Source organism: Heptranchias perlo, chromosome 24, assembly GCF_035084215.1.
Source record: "Heptranchias perlo isolate sHepPer1 chromosome 24, sHepPer1.hap1, whole genome shotgun sequence".
NCBI classification, from domain to species: domain Eukaryota; kingdom Metazoa; phylum Chordata; class Chondrichthyes; order Hexanchiformes; family Hexanchidae; genus Heptranchias; species Heptranchias perlo.
Window position 1 is genome coordinate 11846762 of NC_090348.1, and position 19548 is coordinate 11866309.

General features: G+C 41.2%; 1 protein-coding gene across 5 annotated transcripts in view; it reads left to right on the forward strand.

Moving 5' to 3' along the window:
• lmo3 (LIM domain only 3) overlaps positions 1-19239 on the forward strand; it is a 64244-nt gene extending 45005 nt beyond the window's left edge. For all 5 annotated transcript variants that reach the window (XM_068005330.1, XM_068005333.1, XM_068005334.1 and 2 more), the window contains 2 exons: positions 8632-8757; positions 18446-19239. In XM_068005330.1, the coding sequence (XP_067861431.1) occupies positions 8632-8757; positions 18446-18551 (232 nt within the window). In that variant the 3' untranslated portion in view covers positions 18552-19239. The remainder of the gene's footprint in view (positions 1-8631; positions 8758-18445) is intronic.
• Positions 19240-19548: the final 309 nt, after the last annotated feature.

Below are 19548 nucleotides of genomic sequence, written 5' to 3' on the forward strand. Positions count from 1 at the left end.
TCCAAGTACATCAGCAATTGGAGGCAGTCGTGGCAGCAGCAGTCTGTGCCACTATATCATCTTGCCCAAGTGATGGTTAGCACCATCTTGTGATAAGCCGCACTGAATCTAGCGAAGGATAGTCTCATCATTGATGCAGTCCCACCAGGATTTGTCACAGATACAAGTAGTGAGCTTTGTTTTTTTGCTGCAAATAGTCCATTGGCTAATGCAACCATCCAGCATTGCCTATCCTTCATCGAGGGAAGCACATAGCAGTAGGACACATATCTGACCAGCATGGAGAAGTTCACGGTGCACAAGAAGCAAATGCACAAATAAAAGCATTTTTATAAAGAACTCATGTATAACTGCACACATTTTATTAAATTCATTTATCCACTTTTAACTGAGGTAAATTTTCATCTTTAGTGTACCCAGTGCAGTGTTCATACATCGGGTACACATGTCTGGAAGTCACATTCCTGTCCTCCTCCATAATATTCTGTCCATTAGAATAAATGGGCATAAAATCATGGGGAACACACAGCTGAACTTCTGTTGAGCAAAACTAGCTCTCACAATTAGGAGCAGTAAAGGCACTTTATATTGAACCTTTTATATCTTGCAGTCCACCTTTCTTGTGCAGAAAAATTAGATGCCCAAAACTAAACCCAATAGAACATGTACAAAACCAAAGCAGTAAAGCAAATAGTTCCATGATAGTAAATATGTCCAATACGAAGTAATGTTGCCCACATTCAGAGCTCACTGTTAATTCTGGGAAATGACCTCCTTGTAGACCTATTTCTCCCGTGGTCTGCAGCTGCCTTCTGTCTGTACTAGTAGTTTGTAGCATATTAAAGTTTGCAGACCTTTTCTGGAATGTTCTGCAAGGCCACCTCCCAGGCACATCTATGCATCTAAAGCAATGGAAGTATCTGCTCAGTGGGGCCCTTGGTTTGCCCGTGTGCTTTGTTGTTGTGCAGAGGTGCTGCTGGCATAGTTGCATCGTATTCATGAGGACCGATCCATCCATCTCTCCTCCTTCAAAGAGAGGTGGTATATTTCACTGCTTAAGAATAAAAGTTTCATGTGCCCTGCCCCCTGTATCCCCCAGGAACCATGTAGTTTGTTGGTTATGTGCCGTTTGTATGGTGATTGAATAATGACTCTTCCAGTTTAGGTATAGTCTTTAGAAGTGATTGGCTGTTTGTGAAGCCTCATACCTTGAAGGCATCCATTTGGAAGATCTTTTGCTATTTGTTCTTTGTTGCTGCATTGTTTGTACACAGATGGGTGTGTGGTGATACAGGGTTCCTTAATAAAGTGTTGATCCTGTGATGTTCCCTGTGGGCGCCTGGAAGGTTCCTGTAAGATGATGTGGTGATCGTCTGTCTTTGGTGATCGTCTGTCTTTGGTGATCGTCTGTCTTTGGTGATCGTCTGTCTTTGGTGATCGTCTGTCTTTGGTGATCGTCTGTCTTTGGTGATGCAGTGAGGATGGCTGACTATTCCTGCAAGTTCCCTTGAACTAGATAGCCCACTTTCAAGCACAGCCTCTTTGGTAGCATCTGAGACTCCTTGTGCAGTCCTGTATTATGCACCGATAGCTGCCTCACTATCTGATCAGGAGCTAAGTACACTTTGGCAATCTTCCCTACGTGTATAATTATGCATTGTCAACTTTAACCAGGCATTGACGTGCAACAATTAGCTCTTTCCAGAAAGTATTTTCTGCTGGAACTCCACTGGTTTTTACTTTTTTTGTTCAACTAAAATCTGGTTGGGCATTTCAATTCCATAAAGTCCAACACTAATAAGCTGAAAATAAGATTTCAATTGTGCTTTAAAGTTTGATATTCTACAATTCCTCCCAAAAAAGTTTAATAAATCTGGGACAGTGATGGTCTGCAGGGCTCAAGGTTAGATTTGGGCTCTGTGGTTATGGATCATATTAGATACACCAGTTGAGGTCTGCGGTACAATCACCATTCCCAAGTGAGCCCTCAGTATTTGGTATAATGCAGAGCAGCAGGCAGCTGGAGGAATAATCTAAAGAGCTTAGCTAGAGAGCCAACAAAAAAAGACATTCCAAGTATCTTGACCCCTCTAAATGAGGGGAAGTAGGAGAAAGACATGGAGGCTCTATTATTTTCCCAAATTCTCTGGATAGGAAAATTGTGCTGGAGGACTGGAGGGTGACACACGTAGTCACAGGAGACAGGAATAGGTGAGGACATGATGGGCCAGTTACTTTTATTTAAAGTTGTATCTACTTCAGCCTAAAGTAAAGGATGAAGTTACTATCACTGGAAATTTCAGAAGCTGATGAACAGAGCCAGTTTGTGTTCACGTGCAGGCGTCTGCTTTCTCCGACTCCAACAGTGTGAGCAGAACATATTACTGCCACTGTCTGCTTACATCACTATTAAAGATGGCCCCAACATCGGAAAACCCATTGCAGTGTTACCAAGGTTTTTTTGTGTAGCGCTCTCATTTTATTCCACTTTGGAATAGATTTGGGGCGAGGCTTTAAAAAAAATCGCTTCTAACGCTGGCAGTCAATTCCTGACCAGAGACTCTGAAAAGTGAATTAAATGTTTCCTGTGATTCGGACCAAATTGCAAACATTCCCCAGACAGGAACTTAGTTAAATATTAGTGCTATATATTTAGTAATAAAGCTTCTGATTAACTTCTAATTGCAAAGATTTTAACAAATGAATAATGTTCTTTACCTCTCTTCATTGCAATCATTTTAGTGAAAACGTTGGGCTTCCCCAAAGGTGCAGTTTTTCTAGTGGGTAACTAGGCCGTGCAGACCTGGAAGTTCCCAGCTTCCATCCTCAGTTTGTGCTCAGTTAGTTGACCTCAACCACACTGACCTCAATTCCTTCAGGGTCAGGGAGGCCAAAATTGGCCAGGGTCCTGCAACTGTTTGCTTGCAAGCGAGCAATCCCTACTGAAGATGTACGTGTGGACATCAAGTAAGCTCAGCTATGATGCCTCAGTGGTTAAAGTCCCCACTGATGATCATTGCCGATGGCACTCGTTGGTAGAATGGACACTTATGAGATATTTGGAGCTCGGAGAGGGAGAAAGGGCAGGAAATTGGCGAGTGGCGAAGTACAAACTTTAAATATGGTGTAATTTAGGTTGAGTGAACAGAGCAAAAGACGGAGTTAACATAGTTAAAAGTACTCACCACCTAGGAATTCAGTTGGTGGGATTGTGTTTTATTAGTGTTTTTGTTTGTGTCCACCGAGATAATCAAAGGCTTGGAAAGTCAAACTCAGATTTTGATGTTCAAAATTAGAATTGATCTGTGTTGAATAAGCTGCAGCTCAAAGAACAAGAATCATAACACATGGTACAGTGAAATAAGCTCCTCTGTAAAATTTTACATTGCTTAAGCAATGAAAAGGCAGCAAAAGAATAATAGGAGCCTGAGTGGATACCTCCAGTGGATTAAAAGGGTTTGGGTATGGCCTCGTCGTTGAGGGTCCTGGATTGAAGTCTTGGCCTTTTTAGGAGATTTTCCCCATTTATTGAAAGGCTGAGAGGCCTTTGCTCTGCCTCCTGAAGGATGAGAAACTAACCAGACCACATCTGCTTAGAAGTTCGACCAGGAGCTCGTATTGATGCCAGCCATGATGAAAGAAGCCATCTAGTTCACCCTACCTCCAAATGAGCAGGCATAGGGATACGTGGGGGAGGTGGTATGACTTGGGTGGGGGGGGGGGTTGAATTATATACAAATAAAAACTAAATGGCTGTGTGCTTTTTAAATTGCAACTCTGCTTTTTTTATTCAACACAGTACATGTTAGTGCAAAGTACACGTCTGAACACAGTTTAGGAACTAATGGTGGTCCCCAACAGAACCAATACAGGTTCTGCAGTCCAGTTAGTGCAGCAGCGAAATTGGTGTCTGATGGGTGAGATGGCTGAGTTCACTTTTCTCCTAATGATGTTTTATAGCAAATAATCAAACTGCTAACAGTAAATGCAGAAATATTGCGAATGGTGGAGTTTTTTTTCTCACTGTGCTGGCAGTTAGGCTACACGATCAAAATGCAAACAGCTAATTTCAGTAACTAATTATATTCTGCAGTATATGCACCATATGTTTCTCAAGACTGGAGGTGCTGCTGTGGCCCATTTCATATTGCAGTGCTCCCCAGTGTAATGTTGCCTGTTGTATGATTACTATTACCACTACTATAGAAGAACAGCTGGAGAATTGCCACAACCATTCATTCCGGGGCCCTCTAATCTCTTTTGCCATGGAAATTGTGTAATAGTCCCAGATTCACTGTCGAACCTTGCAACACAGAGATGCCGTAAAATGCCATTCAACATTCTGCAACACCCCTCTCAGCAGAACAAGCTCTCATTAGGGTAATTCTATGAGGCTCGCTCACAGCATGGAGCCTTGCTAGATGGGAGCACAGGTTTGAGATGGCCCTATGACACTAAGGGGCTGACCACGCAGCCCATCTTTGCGTCTACACAAGCTTTGACCAAGTCCAGGCCCTATTTGAAGGTAAACATGGGTCACAGTTGACTGAGATCAGAGTTGAGCCTTGCATTATATCCCCTTGTATTATCATTAATGAGAAATGGTTGGTTGTTTGTAGCTTTTTCAATAGTACGGAGAAAAAAATGCGCAAATTCTAACGAGATGGTTTTCTAAGACCGTTCAGTTATTCATTTTATCTTGTCAGAGAGTGCCAATTAGATCCTCTATCTGGCAAAGTTGACCACATCTCTTACCATTACAATACAGCTAAACTAATCTTAGGAAACCTATTTACTATCACAGTATAAATTCTCTTCTCCTGATTACATATTACATAGAATTACAAATTATGTACAGCACAGAAACAGGCTATTCGGCCCAACAGGTCCATGCTGGTGTTTATGCTCCACATGAGCCTCCCCCCAGCCTACTTCATCTAACCCTACCAGCATATCTGCCTATTCCTTTCTTCCTCATGAACTTTACCTAACTTTCCCTTTAAATGCATCTGTGCTAGTTGCTTCAACTGCCCCTTGTGGTAGCGAGTTCCACATTCTAACCACTCTGGGTAAAGAAGTTTCTCCTGAATTCCCTATTGAATTTATTTGTGACTAACTTATATTTATGTCCCCTTGTTCTGGTCACTCCCGCAAATGGAAACATCTTCTCTGCGTCTACCCTATCGAACCCTTTCATAATCTTAAAGAGCCCTAACAGGTCACCCCTCAGCCTTTTTTCTAGAGCAAAGAGCCCCAGTCTTTCCTGATAGGTATAACCTTTCCGTTCTGGTGTAAATCTTTTTTGCACCTTCTTGTTTTTATAATATGGAGACTAGAGCTGTTCACAGTACTCCCAATTGTGGTCTAAACAAGGTTCTATACAATGATTTTTCTGTTTTATTTTCAACCCGATTGTTGGTAACATGCGAAATAAACTCGAGTACAATGAAATTTGAAGATGCCCTATCTGAAAGCTCTTCAGGGTGAACACTTCACTCTATCTATGGAAACTCAAATCATTTTCCTCAAAACTGGACTAGCCTGATGTACAGTGGAAATTATGTATCTCTGATAGTCACTTAAATTCTGGGTATACACCAGACAATCCAAAGGTTAGTGGTGCAACTGCATTGTAAAAATTAACCAGCCTTTTGACTACTTTGTTTTTATCTTCATTGTGGCATCTAAGGGTAAATTCCCACTTGCATGCTCCCGGTTCGGAGCACGTACCAAGAACTGGCGCATGTACAGCCCATGGTTTTCTATCCATTATTTTTATTATCCAAAAATCTGGACTGTCCATGCGCAGTTCCCTGATGTCTGCTTCTAGTGGATGTGGATTCATGCAAAGAGCCTACATGTGTTAAATTTACCCTTAAATGTTTCCTACATTTATATAGTAAGATTTGACGGTAGTGGTGACTTTCACTTACAAACGAGGGCAACTAGGTTGGTGAGGTCTGGAGTAACGGGACTTGGTGCAGAATAGGATGTGAGGAGTGGTCAACATCGACTTAGAGACTACAGAGAGTGTGCACCAGCAGGTTGAGCCTGAGCAAGCAAACAAAGAGAGAACTGGGCTCGGGTGCTGAGTTTTTAGCGGGTGAACAGAATTGTGCTGGTCTTGCCTATGTTAATTTGAACAAAGTTCTGACTGATCCACAGCTTGAGCAGTCTTTCACTAGTAATATAACTAAATATCAAGATGTGGAGATGCCGGTGATGGACTGGGGTTGACAATTGTAAACAATTTTACAACACCAAGTTATAGTCCAGCAATTTTATTTTAAATTCACAAGCTTTCGGAGGCTTCCTCCTGAGAAAGGAGGAAGCCTCCGAAAGCTTGTGAATTTAAAATAAAATTGCTGGACTATAACTTGGTGTTGTAAAATTGGTTATAAATATCAAGAAGCATTTGGATGAGCACTTGAAATGCCATAGCATACAAGGCTACGGACCAAATGCTGGAATATGGGATTAGAGTAGACAGGGCTTGATGGCCGGCGCGGACACGATGGGCCGAAGGGCCTCTATCCGTGCTGTATAACTCTATGACTCTATAACTCTCTATGACTCTAATCTCTGCATTGTGTGTAGGTTTAAACAACTTGCAGACTGTTGTTGAAATATTGAATATGCCTGATACGCAATCACATTTTTCCAAATTAGATGAGTCCAACTAGCTAGCAATAAGCAAAATAAATGTCTGCTACTCATTTAAGAATCTTGGAAGACTCACTGTCTCTACAGTGAAATCACAGGCATGTTTGTAAAGCTTGCATTTGCTTTTAATGTCAAACAGCAGGAATCTTCTCACCTTATTGTTTTGGGCTATCTCTATCTCCTTGACTCTTTGACCCCTTCTAGGTGCCTTTTACCCACCCAATCAATGCATCTATCTTCCTGCCTGAGGTGTGCTGGAGTCCTTGTTCTTATTACTTGAGCAGTTCTACACAGAGCACCACTGCTCCTGCAGTGATTTTCTAGCGACTGCCACTGGGAGGCAGTGTCTTACCTATGATGTGAAAGAAGTCTATTCCTCATAGTGAGAATAGGCCTGTTTCGCATGGCAGGGGGAAGCTGGGATAGGCACAATTTCCAGTACTTCCTGACTCTGGTTGCAAGGGTAGGGATAAATAACAACATTTAACAGAACAGGAGCAGCTGGGTCAAAGCGAGTGGAAAGAGTGACTTGATTGGTGATACATCTGGTAGATGTGAGCAGGTGTTGGATAACAAATTAAAATGTACTTTTTAAAAATGGGATTATACATTGTTTCTTGTATCACTTTCTAATTTTATTTTTTGCAAACTGTATAACCTAATTTTTTTTTACACTTTTTAGGGTGTGTATTAAATCCCTTGGTGCAGTAAGTGGTGCTTCTGTCCAAGCTAGAGTTAAGACACTTTGCTCCATCTCTGGTTATACCTAACCACAGAGCTTGATGCTGACCCCTGGATGCCTGAATTGAGTGTTTCATTTCCCAGCGGTAACATCCCTCACCTTCTCTAACACAAAACAAATTCACCAAGAAAGAAAATTCCCTATTGGCAGATAAGGGATTTGAAGCTGTATGGCCTACAGTGTTGGTTTTAAATCTGAACGAGCTGGTGCTCCCAAGACACCCTACAGAGGTGTTAGTCTTTTTAAATAATGTAAGTAAGAATTCTAGCATTTACTGTTGTCATATAGAAAGCAGGGTTTGTTTAATAACCCATCCTTGCAATGGAGGTGGGGGGAATCTATATGAAATGCAGGAAGCACTATCAAACTCCAAGCTTGTGCTATTTGTTGCACGTTTTTAAGGCCTGTGATTACACTGGAGATTGAGAGCTATGAAGAGATCTTCATTATTGCATCAAGTTCTGTTGGTGTTACCCCTCTCCCAATGAACAAATTAATAGTTTACCCTCTGAAAGCAGAATCATTTTTGGAAAATGTGTTTTGTGTCGCAATGAAGTGCATGCTACATGGAATCATATAGCTAGAAGGCGGATATTCAGCCCACCATGCCTGTGCTGGCTCTTTGAAAGAGCTATTCAATTAGTCCCATGCCCCTGCTCTTTCCTCACAGCCCTGCAAATGTTTCCTTTTCACGTATTTATCCAATTCCCTTTTGAAAGTTACTATTAAATCTGCTTCCACCAGCCTTTCAGGCAGTGCAGTCGAGATCATCATAACTCGCTGTGCTTTTTAAAAAAAAAAATAATTCTCCTCTTCTACCCTCTGATTAATTTGCCAATTATCTTTAAACCTGTGTCCTATGGCTACCCACCCTCCTGTCAGTGGAAACAGTTTCTCCTCGTATCAAAACCCTTCATAATATTGAACACCTCTATTAAATTGCCCTTTAACCTTCTCTAAGGAGAACAATCCCAGCTTCTCTAGTCTCTCCACATAACTGAAATCCCTCATTCCTGGTATCATCCGAGCGCAAAGTGTGAATTTAAAACTTAAGGAGTCGTGGACCTATGGCCAAGGCTGAGCAGGAGCGTAAAGGCTTTCTAGCAAGGGAGGCAGGTGGGGTGGGTGTAAATGAATGTTGCGTTGACTGAACTGAAGGAAGATGCAAGGTTCTTGGGGTGCGTGTGAACATGGTGCTGATTTTGTTTTCTCTTCTGCACTTGCAGGTTGTTCGGTGTGACGGGGAACTGTGCTGCATGCAGCAAGCTGATTCCTGCCTTTGAGATGGTCATGCGAGCCAAGGACAATGTTTATCACCTGGACTGTTTTGCTTGTCAGCTCTGTAATCAGAGGTACAGTTTTTGATCAAAAGTCCTTATTGTCAACGGTGCGCATGGAAACCCAATTAGTTAAAAGAATGTAACATCTGTTACTCACTGTAAATTCATATCATTTTTCTGAAACCCATCTGCTTTATATTAGATTTTTGACTATAGAAAATGTAGTCCATTAATCACCTCCAAGTCTGCCTTGACTACATAATATTACCTCGACCACCCCCCACAAAAGAAAACAATGAGCATTCTTCAAGCAACTTAATATGCCAGAGTTAACAGCATAAAGTATTAATTGAAAAATTCCGTCGGGTTCTGATGTGTACAGTGGTTGGGTTCTGAATAACCAATAGCATTCATAGGGTTAAACAAATTAATAGTAAAGCACGTTTAAATAGTGATGGAGATACCAGTAGTTGCCAAGAAGCCAGCTCTGCACATTAATAGGAAAATTCATTAACGTTTCCACAGCCTTTGGGGGCCTTCCTGCCAACTGAAAGCCCCTGAGGGTAATAATTGTGTTGAAGTCTATAAATATGTAGGATCTAATATAAAATGATACATTGAAAAATGTTTGTTCATTAGCTTGTGACTGAGGTGTGTGTATATTAAATTTAATTAATATTTTAGAAAATTAATGAAAACATGTATCTGCTTTTGATGGGGAAATTATTTTTTTGAAATTTAAATAATTTGACTTCAATTTTCTTAAATAGCAGAAAAGTAGGTGCTGAGACGACACCAGAGCTTGTATGTGTTATTTGCAACAGGACTGTTATCCAATAATATTTGACAATATTAAGGGGAGAATTATTACCTAAGGAAAGGTTATAGTGTTTTACTTTGAAAATGAGCTTTAAAACAATACATGTCCCGACGGTAGGGCAAATGGGTCGAATAACTACCTGAACAAAGCCGGTTTAGTTATACAGAGGAGTATTTAGCCCCACAGCATGGGTGCAGCACCTATTGGCCAGAGGAGAGGGTGTCCCGGGACTATAGAGGTGCACGACCCACACTGCAAATTAACCCAGTCAGCGGATCTATGATGACAGTTTGGTGATGGAGTAGTTTATGATGGGGCTTAGATTCAGCATTGGGGTTTGTGACTCAGCTGCACCATCTGGGAGACGAAGATCTGCAGGGTCAGTCAACCATCCTCACTATACTACCAAGGCAGTGGAAGCGACCCCTACCTCCAGCTTTTTTTCATGGTGACATTCCAGACACCCACAGGGCCATCCCAGGAGTCAAACACCCCATTTAGGAGATAACTGAAGCCCTGTTTTGCCATTTTACCCACCTACATATGCTGAAGTAGCTTCTAGCTTTACCATATTGTTGACTTCCCAAGGTACGGAGCATCACTGTACACCACGTACACTTTTGGAGGAGAACGTATGCTTTCATTGAGGCAGTCAAGCGCACCTCTTTGAACGAGAAGGAATGATAAATGGCTGGCCCCTCGGGGGCATGGGTACAAAATGCAAAGGTTGCTGATACTGCTGCACAACCCCTGTACCCCAGCAGAGAACAGATACAACAAAGCACATGGGTGAACTAGAATTGGGCTGATATTTGAGGTGCTAAAGCAGTGCTTCAGATGCCTGTACCATGGGGATCAAAACATATTTTCCAGAGAAGGTTGACAAAGCTATAACTATTGTGCACTATGCACAACATTACCAGGGATGGACCTGCCTTGGGCTTGAATGAAGAGCAGTTGCAATGTGGAAGACTAGGAGGATAATGGTGAGTGAGGGTCTTGCTGATTAGATCTATGACCTCTGCTGTAGGCCCCTATTACTGTTCAGTTTTTGCTAAGAACTGAGTTCATTAAGTTTAATTTAGCCTTTTACCCTTCTGTGTAGTAACAAATGACAGACTGCATGTGTTTTCTTGGTGCATAAACTCCTTTGCAGTTGTGAACTTCTGCATGTTCCTCATGCACGTGCTTCTACTTCGAAGTGCTTCCCTTGCTGAGGCTGTGGTGGGTGGTTACTCAACCAACCAGCCCTGCAACCTATATATGCTACTACTCCTGATGCACCTGCTTCATTGCCATTTTTCTGGAGTTGTTCTGGGCTCTTCACTTTCAAAGGCCACACTTGCTGTCACCTGTGCAGTGCTTAGAAATGGAGTAGCATTTACACAAATGGCAATCAGCTTCTCCTGTGCTTCTTCACATATGCCACTACTGGAGGGTGTCTCATTATGCCCACTGTTCTCTCTGAGCATAGAACAATGGGAAGCTGAGTTCTCTGAAACCCTCCCTCACAGTTATCCGTAAGTCATCTCCAAGTAAGATGAAACCGGCTATGACTGTTTGGTCTGACCTGTCCACTGCTTTGTACAACGTGTACTGAGATCGGTAATTGCTCCCCTCGCCCACTATGATCACTATCCTACGATGGCTCAGGAGGAGCAGAGGCCAACCTGACCCTTGCCCTTCACCTCCTCATTCCTAATGAAACCCTATCTCTGCTGGTCTTTCTTCACCAGTTTGCTGCACTTATTCATCATTATAGGTTAGTTGCAAGGTGTCTGTCTTTTGACTTGTTTGGCGATTGGTGCTGTTCTGACTTCTGACAGTTTGATTCTCCTTGCTTCATGAAGAGAGCAGATGGGACATTGAGTAAATAAAGACACTTAGCCATTTGGGTACTGCATTATCACTAATTAAACTATTAAGTACTTGTGCATAATCCGTGCATGTGGATGCACTGTTATAATTTATGCAAATTATGAATGATATGGTACATACCAGTTGGTTTATGAACCCCTCTGACCTCCTCCCTTTACACTCATTGAACACAATAGGAAATGAGAATTGTACATCGTTTCTCCTTGAAGGCTCCACCACCTGCTTCACTCCTTGTCCTCCTATAAGGTACAAGATTTGTGTTTAGAGATAACAACAAGCAATGCAGGTTAGGCTGGGATGATTGTGGGGTGGTGGAGATTTCCTATGTTTACTATATGTGGTAAAATTATATATGCAAGTATAACAAATAGCTGAACTTTATCATAGTGGGACTTGTGCCTATCCCGGAGCGCTCTTCAGAGTCAGCCTAATATTTTGGCAGGTTCCCAGTGGTCCCATCTGTGTTGGGTGATGGGGTGGAGAGGGTTAAAGCCCTGTTGCTGCAGACCTTGAATACCTGCAGCACCTTGTCCATGAAAATGCCAACCATCTGTTGATTGGAAACTGTTTGTTGACTGGCTGTCTACTGACTTCTGTGGCCAGTGAAGGTACCAGTCGTTGCTGCCGCTAGGAATACTGGTCATCTGATTCATGGAGGCGTATCTCGTCATGCATTGGCGTCGTGATAATGAAGTAGTAGTATGATGCCTGCTGTCATTACCGTCTCATTTAATTACATCCAACCACTCCAGGGCGGACATTTTCAGCATCCAGCGGAAGTGATGCAAGGTTGCTACGGTAACCAAAATGGCTGGAGACTCGAAGGCCTCACCTTTCCCCTACCGTCACCCACCAGAAAACTGGAATAACTCGGGAGAAAAATCCTTGCTAATATGTTTTGCTTTCACTACAAATAGCATCCAGAGGACATCTTCCCTCAGGGTGACTTGGCACATTGAAATTCATTCATTTCTCTGTGTGAGCACAGTCGTTTTTTTTGCAATGATATATATATCAAACACCACTTAGCATCATTTCCATCTTGTGCTGTTGCTTTACAGTACTAGTCTTATTGTACTTCTTAGGTTGGGAGACTTCTTTCAGACCTCCTTGCAAGAGTCAGCCTTGAGTTCACATGTTCTGTGATACTATTGCCAGGCTTTATGTCTCTCATTATCCTGTTTCTCCATTTGTTCAATTAACCAGCGCCTCCCTGGCCCAGTCAGAAACAGGGTTTCAGTATTTGACACTAACTGATTTGCACGTGACAGAGCGATGAACAATATTATTAAATTTTATGCTGATTTAGTGGCTCATTAACTGCTTGAGAAATATGAACAAATTATTGCAAATGTATCAGGATTGGCTGATTTTCTGTCATTCCTGTTAATGAAATTATGTACACTGATAGATGGAGGAGGTTCATGTGGAGCATAAACACCGGCATAGACCAGTTGGGCCGAATGGCCTGTTTCTGTGCTGTAGACTCAATGTAACTAGCTGTGTTGTGCAAAATTGCTCTCATTTAACTATTTTGATTCATCCTAGAAAGTTACAAATGTGGTTCAATGGTAGCATCTGACCTCTGAGTCACAAGGTCATGGGTTCAACCCTCTCAAGTAAAAGATCCCATGGCACTGTTCGAAGAGCATAGGAGTTATTCCAAAAATATTGTTCTGGCTTAATATTTATCCCTCAACCAACGTCACAAACAGATTATCTGATCATTTATCTCAGTGCTGTTTTGTGGGACACTGCTGTGCAAAAATTGGCTGCCATGTTAGCATACATTAAAACAATGACTACACTTCAAAAGTATTTAATTTGCTGTGGTGCTTTGGGATGTCCTGAGGTCGATAAAGGTGATATATAAATACAAGTTTTTTTTTCCTTGGGGTTAGAAACCCTTTCTTTCCCTCTCCCCAAAAACACGGAAGACAGTAATTGTCAGAATATGTGCTGGCAATGGGGAGCCTCGCCTGCTGCCAATACAATTCTCTGAGCTGCACCTGGTGGCATATATATCCGCTTCCAGCATTCACTCTGAAAATCGGCCCCTTGGAGCAAATTCGGCCTTGCTGGATGGGAGTATGAGGTGGAGAATTAAGGTTATTGTTATAGCTCGACCTTCGACTCGCTGCCTCACTGAATTTGCCCTCTGGTACCCATTGCTCAGTTGATAAATGCAGCACCCAGTATGGTACTGCATCATATAAGACCAGGAAGACCTTGGTCTGTGCTGAGTTAGCTCAGCCAGCGATTCAAGTGCTACAAGTGTCCTCAGCCACCGTGGGCTGGAAAAGAAAGAGGTGGGGGAATAATTTAGCCGCAGTAAGTGCTCCTGGTCGCAACCCATTAACTGTTGGGCAGTACGCTCGTGTGTGTGGGGTGAGGTTAGGATCTAGTCATGTCCCTACACGGTCAAATAACTTGCTAACGTCCACCCCAGCTAGGCTCAAGCGTGAGGTTTGTGCATGAAGTTCATTTGGATGAGGGACTGGATGGGTTGCCCTGAATCGTTGGAATTGTACTCCAGCACGAGTCACAGCATTCAGGACAGGAAATTGGGGGAAATATATTTTTTAAAAATTGAAAGAACTGGATCAGCTCCAACAGAAATATTTTAGAGTGCACACCTCGTGAACTTGGAGAAAATATTTACAAACAACTACTGAATACTTGGGAGTTATCTCAAGGCAATAATTGTCTTCACATGTTATGAGAACAAACGAGTGATTTCTACTGGTATGTAAGCTCTCAATTAGAGAACAGCTTTGCAGTCACTCTGGCCAATCTTTCTCGTTTAGATCATTTTAATTTCGGTGGGGATTTTTAACTACGCAAACGAGGGTCTTTTAATTCAGCTTTGAGTCTGTTTTGTGCTCGACATTAGCTGTCAGTCAGCTCTGTGTTAGTGTGATGATTCATGAATCCGCAGTCAAATGCCTGATTTTCTAGTGCATATCCGATTGACGCATTTTTCTTTTTTAATCCCCATTTTTGTTCAAATTCATTTTGCCTATTTTACAAGATCACAAGATGAGGGAAATCATTCCTCCATCAATAATTACTAGTTACCCCACCCGCATCACACCATCCAGTGGCCTCCTGAAGGATTATGGTTTTCACCTCGCTATTATTCCTAGGAATATATTTCACTCTGTGTGAAGAAAGTCTTCCGGATACCTGAATTTGCCATTCACCAGTTTGTACCTACGCCCCTCATGCTACTGTCCTGCTTTCCCTAAATTCATGCTTTGGGTTTACTGTTCTATACCATTATACTATCATCTTTAAGGTCCCCCCGCCTTGTTCTTTCAAGGCTGAAGAGCCCTAGTTTCTCAAATCTATTCTTATAGCTCAGCTTCTGCTGGTGGCTCTCTTTTGAATTGCCATCAGGGCTTCAGTGTTTCACTTGGGTCTTTGTGACCAAAACTGGACACTGTTCATCGTTTCAGCACGACCTCTTCAGACTTGAACCTTACTGATCTGAGAACACAGTTCAGAATTCTGTTCCCTTTGTCAATTGCTGCTCCACAATGCCTTGATATACTAAGTGAAACTCCCAGATCCCATTCAACCTCTGCTTTAACTATTTCTATACTGTGTAAGTACATATGCCCAACATGCAGCATCTTACACGTGCTATCTGTATTAAATTTCATTTATCACTCTGCTGCCTACTTGCAGATTCTTTCCATAGGTCCGAGGCTGCAACCTTCTACTCAACCTCTTGCCTCCCACCCCATCGAGTTTGGCATCGTTAGCAACCTTTACTACTTTGCATTGAGTTTGAGACCAGTTCATTGCTGTAAATTTGAAATAGTAGAGATTCCCTAGCACAGTATTTCCTCGCTGCTCCTGCCACATCAATCTTCCAATGAGTACCTCCCTTCTTTCACCCAGTTTCTAATCCATTTCTAAGTTTTTTTTTTCCCCCTTGAATTCCCATTGCTTTGAGCTTGTGTAGCAACCTTTCATTAGGCACTTTCCCAGTTCATGTGCTGCTGTTGGTTATTGGACCAGAAACAAATTAAGAATGAAGTACTGGTCAGTCCAAAACTGACACCATTTTGTTGTGCACATGGGGTTATAGCGAAGGATGCAGCAAAATCAGCTGCTCCCAGGACAACTCGTAATCTGTAGGAATTTGTTTAGAAAAGCAACTTTGGTCCTCCTGTGTACATTGTGGAGGTTTTCTTTAAGCAGAGTTCTGCTCAGTTTCTCTTTTCACAAGATTATAAGGCAGGTTTAACTGAGCAAGACCCTTCATCCATTTGATCTCGTCTTACCAGGATACCAACCCTACCATCGCTTCGGTCCCACATGTAGCTGTTTCTTCAACGAGTCCAGTGTCCTGTCTTCAACCACCCTTCCTAGAAACCCTGTCCAGCTGTTGATCAGTGTCTGTAAAAAGAAAGACAAGCAACCTGGAGCCTGTATGTTCTCATTCTGCTGCCTCAAAATATTGTTCCAGATTTACTTTCTCTACATCCTGTTGAGCATAATTTTCTGTTTGAGGACTCATCCTGAGTAGTCTCTTTCTGAGGGTGAAGAGATCCAACTTATTTATTTTTTCTTCAAAGCTAGTTTCTCTAACACTGGGGATCAGTCTCCTCTGCATCGTTTGGAGGCCCCCCTTAGGTTGTGGCAACCAGAAGCTTGTGCAGTTTTCCAGCTGTGGCTTGTACAGCTTCAGTATGATGGGATTTGAACTCCATTGCATTTGCCAATATAACCAGCATATTTCAGCTAGGGTGGCAATGGTGCTGGTGAATTGTCTTCAGGAGTTCAGGGAGATGGAGTGAGAAAGGAAAACAAAATAATTGGGCAGGGTTCCTGTTTGATCGTTATACAGCAACCTCTGCTGGAGGTGTGGGGTGCGTATAGATGCTGCGAGGGGAGAGTGGGAGGGGGAAGATTTTATCTGGTCACCTAACATTCCAAAACATAACGCCAAGGGCTCCCCAGGGTACTACCACTATGACGACCATAGACGTATTCTCGTGATTTCACAGAACACTGTGATCATGGGAAACTTTCTTATTCTACTTGCAGTGTTGCTAACACACTGCCCAGAAGAAATCTCCCCATACAGATGAAGACAGTAATGGGGCTCAGTTGTGATGGCACACGGTCGAATGGCTGTCCCACATTCACTGTTGAGGCTTACAAATACTGAATGGCCACCTGATGTGAGATACCGAAAAGCTGCCACTGACATGTATTGGAGGGATAAGGAAAAGAGCTTTTTGTGGAATTGAGCAGAAGTTATGAAAAAATGTACTGATGTTGCACAGGCGGAAAAAATCCTCTTTAATGGATCTTTTATCTAATCTCTAAGATCTGTTGTGGGGAACGTAATGATCTCTTCCCTTCCCCCCACTTCAAATCTAAAGTTTCATGATCATTCATCAGCTTGTTTTGTTGAACTTGCATTCTAAAATGCAATTCCTTCAAGAGTATTCGGCATACATTTTGAATTAAATAAATCGTCAATAAAAAATATGTATAACAATATGAACTAACAGTTACAGCCTCAAGCAATACCAAGCTGTTAAAATGTCACAATTAACATTTCACCATTGAACGGGCTGAGTCTCTCTTATTTACCACAGACTGGATTAGAAAATATTGTTTGGTTGTTCCATCTTATCATGTCAATTAATAGTGCAAGAATCTTGAACCTGTGTGAGTGTGTAGATTATCTAGCACATGTCAGTATAAATCTCTCATGTTATAAATGACTGTGAAATGCTACCAATTCAGCATTGTTTGAACTGAAGAATGTTGTCTGCTTTGGGTTTTAAATTTGATCATTTTAACATTAGCAACTTATTTTTGGAGGTGGACTGAGCACCTCATAGCCTACAGGATTCATTTAATACAAATTGGAGAGACCAAAACTAGGGGCCATAAAATAGTCATCAATAGATCTAACAGTGAATTCAGGAGAAACTGCTTTACCCAGAGAGTGGCTAGAATGTGGAACTTGCTACCACAAGGAGTAGTTGAGGTGAATAGTGCAGATGCATTTAAGGGAAGCTGAATAATCGCATGAGGGAGAAAGGAATAGAAGGATATGCTGATAGGGTTAGATGAAGAGGGGTGGGATGAGGCTCGTGTGGAGCATAAACACTGGTATAGACCAGTTGGGCCGAATGGCCTGTTTCTGTGCTGTAAATTCTTTGTGATTGTGTGGAAGACTATTTTGCACTTCTACAATATATGACCTTGAAAAAATGTATATGTAAAAATATTGAATTAAAAACTTCAAGACACCTGCATAAAGCATTAATAGTGTTTACAAATGGAGATACCATAGGGCCCATCAAACTTGTACAAAATTTAAACTGCATTGTAGGAAGTTCTTTGTTTACAAAGTAAAAAAATAATAGAATTTTTTTAAATCTCTTGCTATTCATTTGTTCCATTTTATGTAGTAAACTTTAGCAGTACTGGAGCAGATTCTGAAACTTGTTAGATTGAGAAGGGACTAGGCATGCAATTTGTCTGGAATTAATATCAGTGAAAAGCTTCTAATTCAACACTTGAGGATCACAGAACATTGATGCATTGCTTTCAATATTAAATCTAATCTGTTTAACATTATTACCAAAGGGAATTCTAGCAGTACATTGGAACATCATCAGTAAACCGCTATCTTAAACAACAAAGCCTGTTACTGAGGGTCACCTGGGTTGCTATGTGTAATTATGCATAGTTTTACTGGTTTTGGTAGAGTAGGCATAAGTGCTTCTGAAGGTTAAATTGGTACAGTCAGAAAACACTGAAATTTGCTTAAAAGCCTACAGTTAAGAACTTCTTGTGCCTCCTTGAGTCATATATACATATTAGAAATATGATTTTTTTCATCTCTAAATTAGAACCCACACCTAACCGGTACTATCAAATGAGCCAAATGTCTGACTTAGTGAAGTAGGTTCTCAAAGTATAATAGAAATGTACAGGTGAATTATACACTAATGGCTTTTATTTCTATTTAAGGACTCTATCTAGTTGCCCCATGTATTCACCACTTTTTTTCCCCTCTATGTTCAGGTTTTGTGTTGGCGATAAATTTTTCCTCAAGAACAATATGATTCTGTGCCAAACAGACTATGAGGAAGGTTTGATGAAAGAAGGTTACACATCCCAGGTTCGCTGATCCCTTGGCCACTGCTGTCAAATTAGTTTTAAGCACTAACTTCTGTATCGTTTACTTAACATGTAAATATGAATTGAAGCAGGAACTAATAGAATAGACATACAGTATCCAGAGCTGGTGGCCATGTTTGGAATAAAGGTCGGAAGAAAACAGTATATAGTAATTTTGTTCCTGTTCTAAGTTGAATGTCTCTTAGACCCACTGTATATATTGAGCTTTGTCATGAGGGAAACCATTCCCTTTTTTTCTTGTTTGCTGCTTACAGTTTATCATTTTGTTTGTGTCATTTGGCATGAGATGTTTATTTTGGATGACTCTTGTACATATTATATTGTAATATTTGAAGCACAAATGTAATACAGTTTTATTGTGTTAACATTTGTGTTCACTCCTTTGTTTCTTGGTACTGTTGCATTTAGTACAATCAGTGTTCAGATTTATTGTATAATTAATTATGCTTTCTGTATTCTATTAACTATTTTAACTGAGCTGTAACTTTCTATTAAAATAATCAAACCGCAATTCTATGCACTTTAATTTGTTTGCCAATTGTGTTTAAAATCTGGAGACCTTGGAGTAGCCAAATATAAACTCCTCTGCATCTAAAGGTTGGCATTATGAATTGCCAGCAACTCTGATATAAATGCTTTGTCTACCAGATGAGAAATCAGTTTGTCCAATAAATAATTTTACACCATGGTTTTGTGGAACATGTTGTGGAACATGAACTTTGTATTTTTTCCTCCTCCAAAACTGGAATTAGATCATTTTCCTGCTCTTTGCACACATTTTAATAGTTTCACCCAGACCACGCATCTAGATCTGAAGAGCATACATTTCTGAAGTTACTGTATTCAGAAATATTTTAACCTCAAGGATGTGAAGAATGAATGTTTGTAGGTTTTGTCTTTTTGTGAGATTGTTTTGTTGTACTTCAGTAATGACTACCAGCTGAATGACTGACTTATCTGCAATTTGGCAACCTTTAACAGGCAGT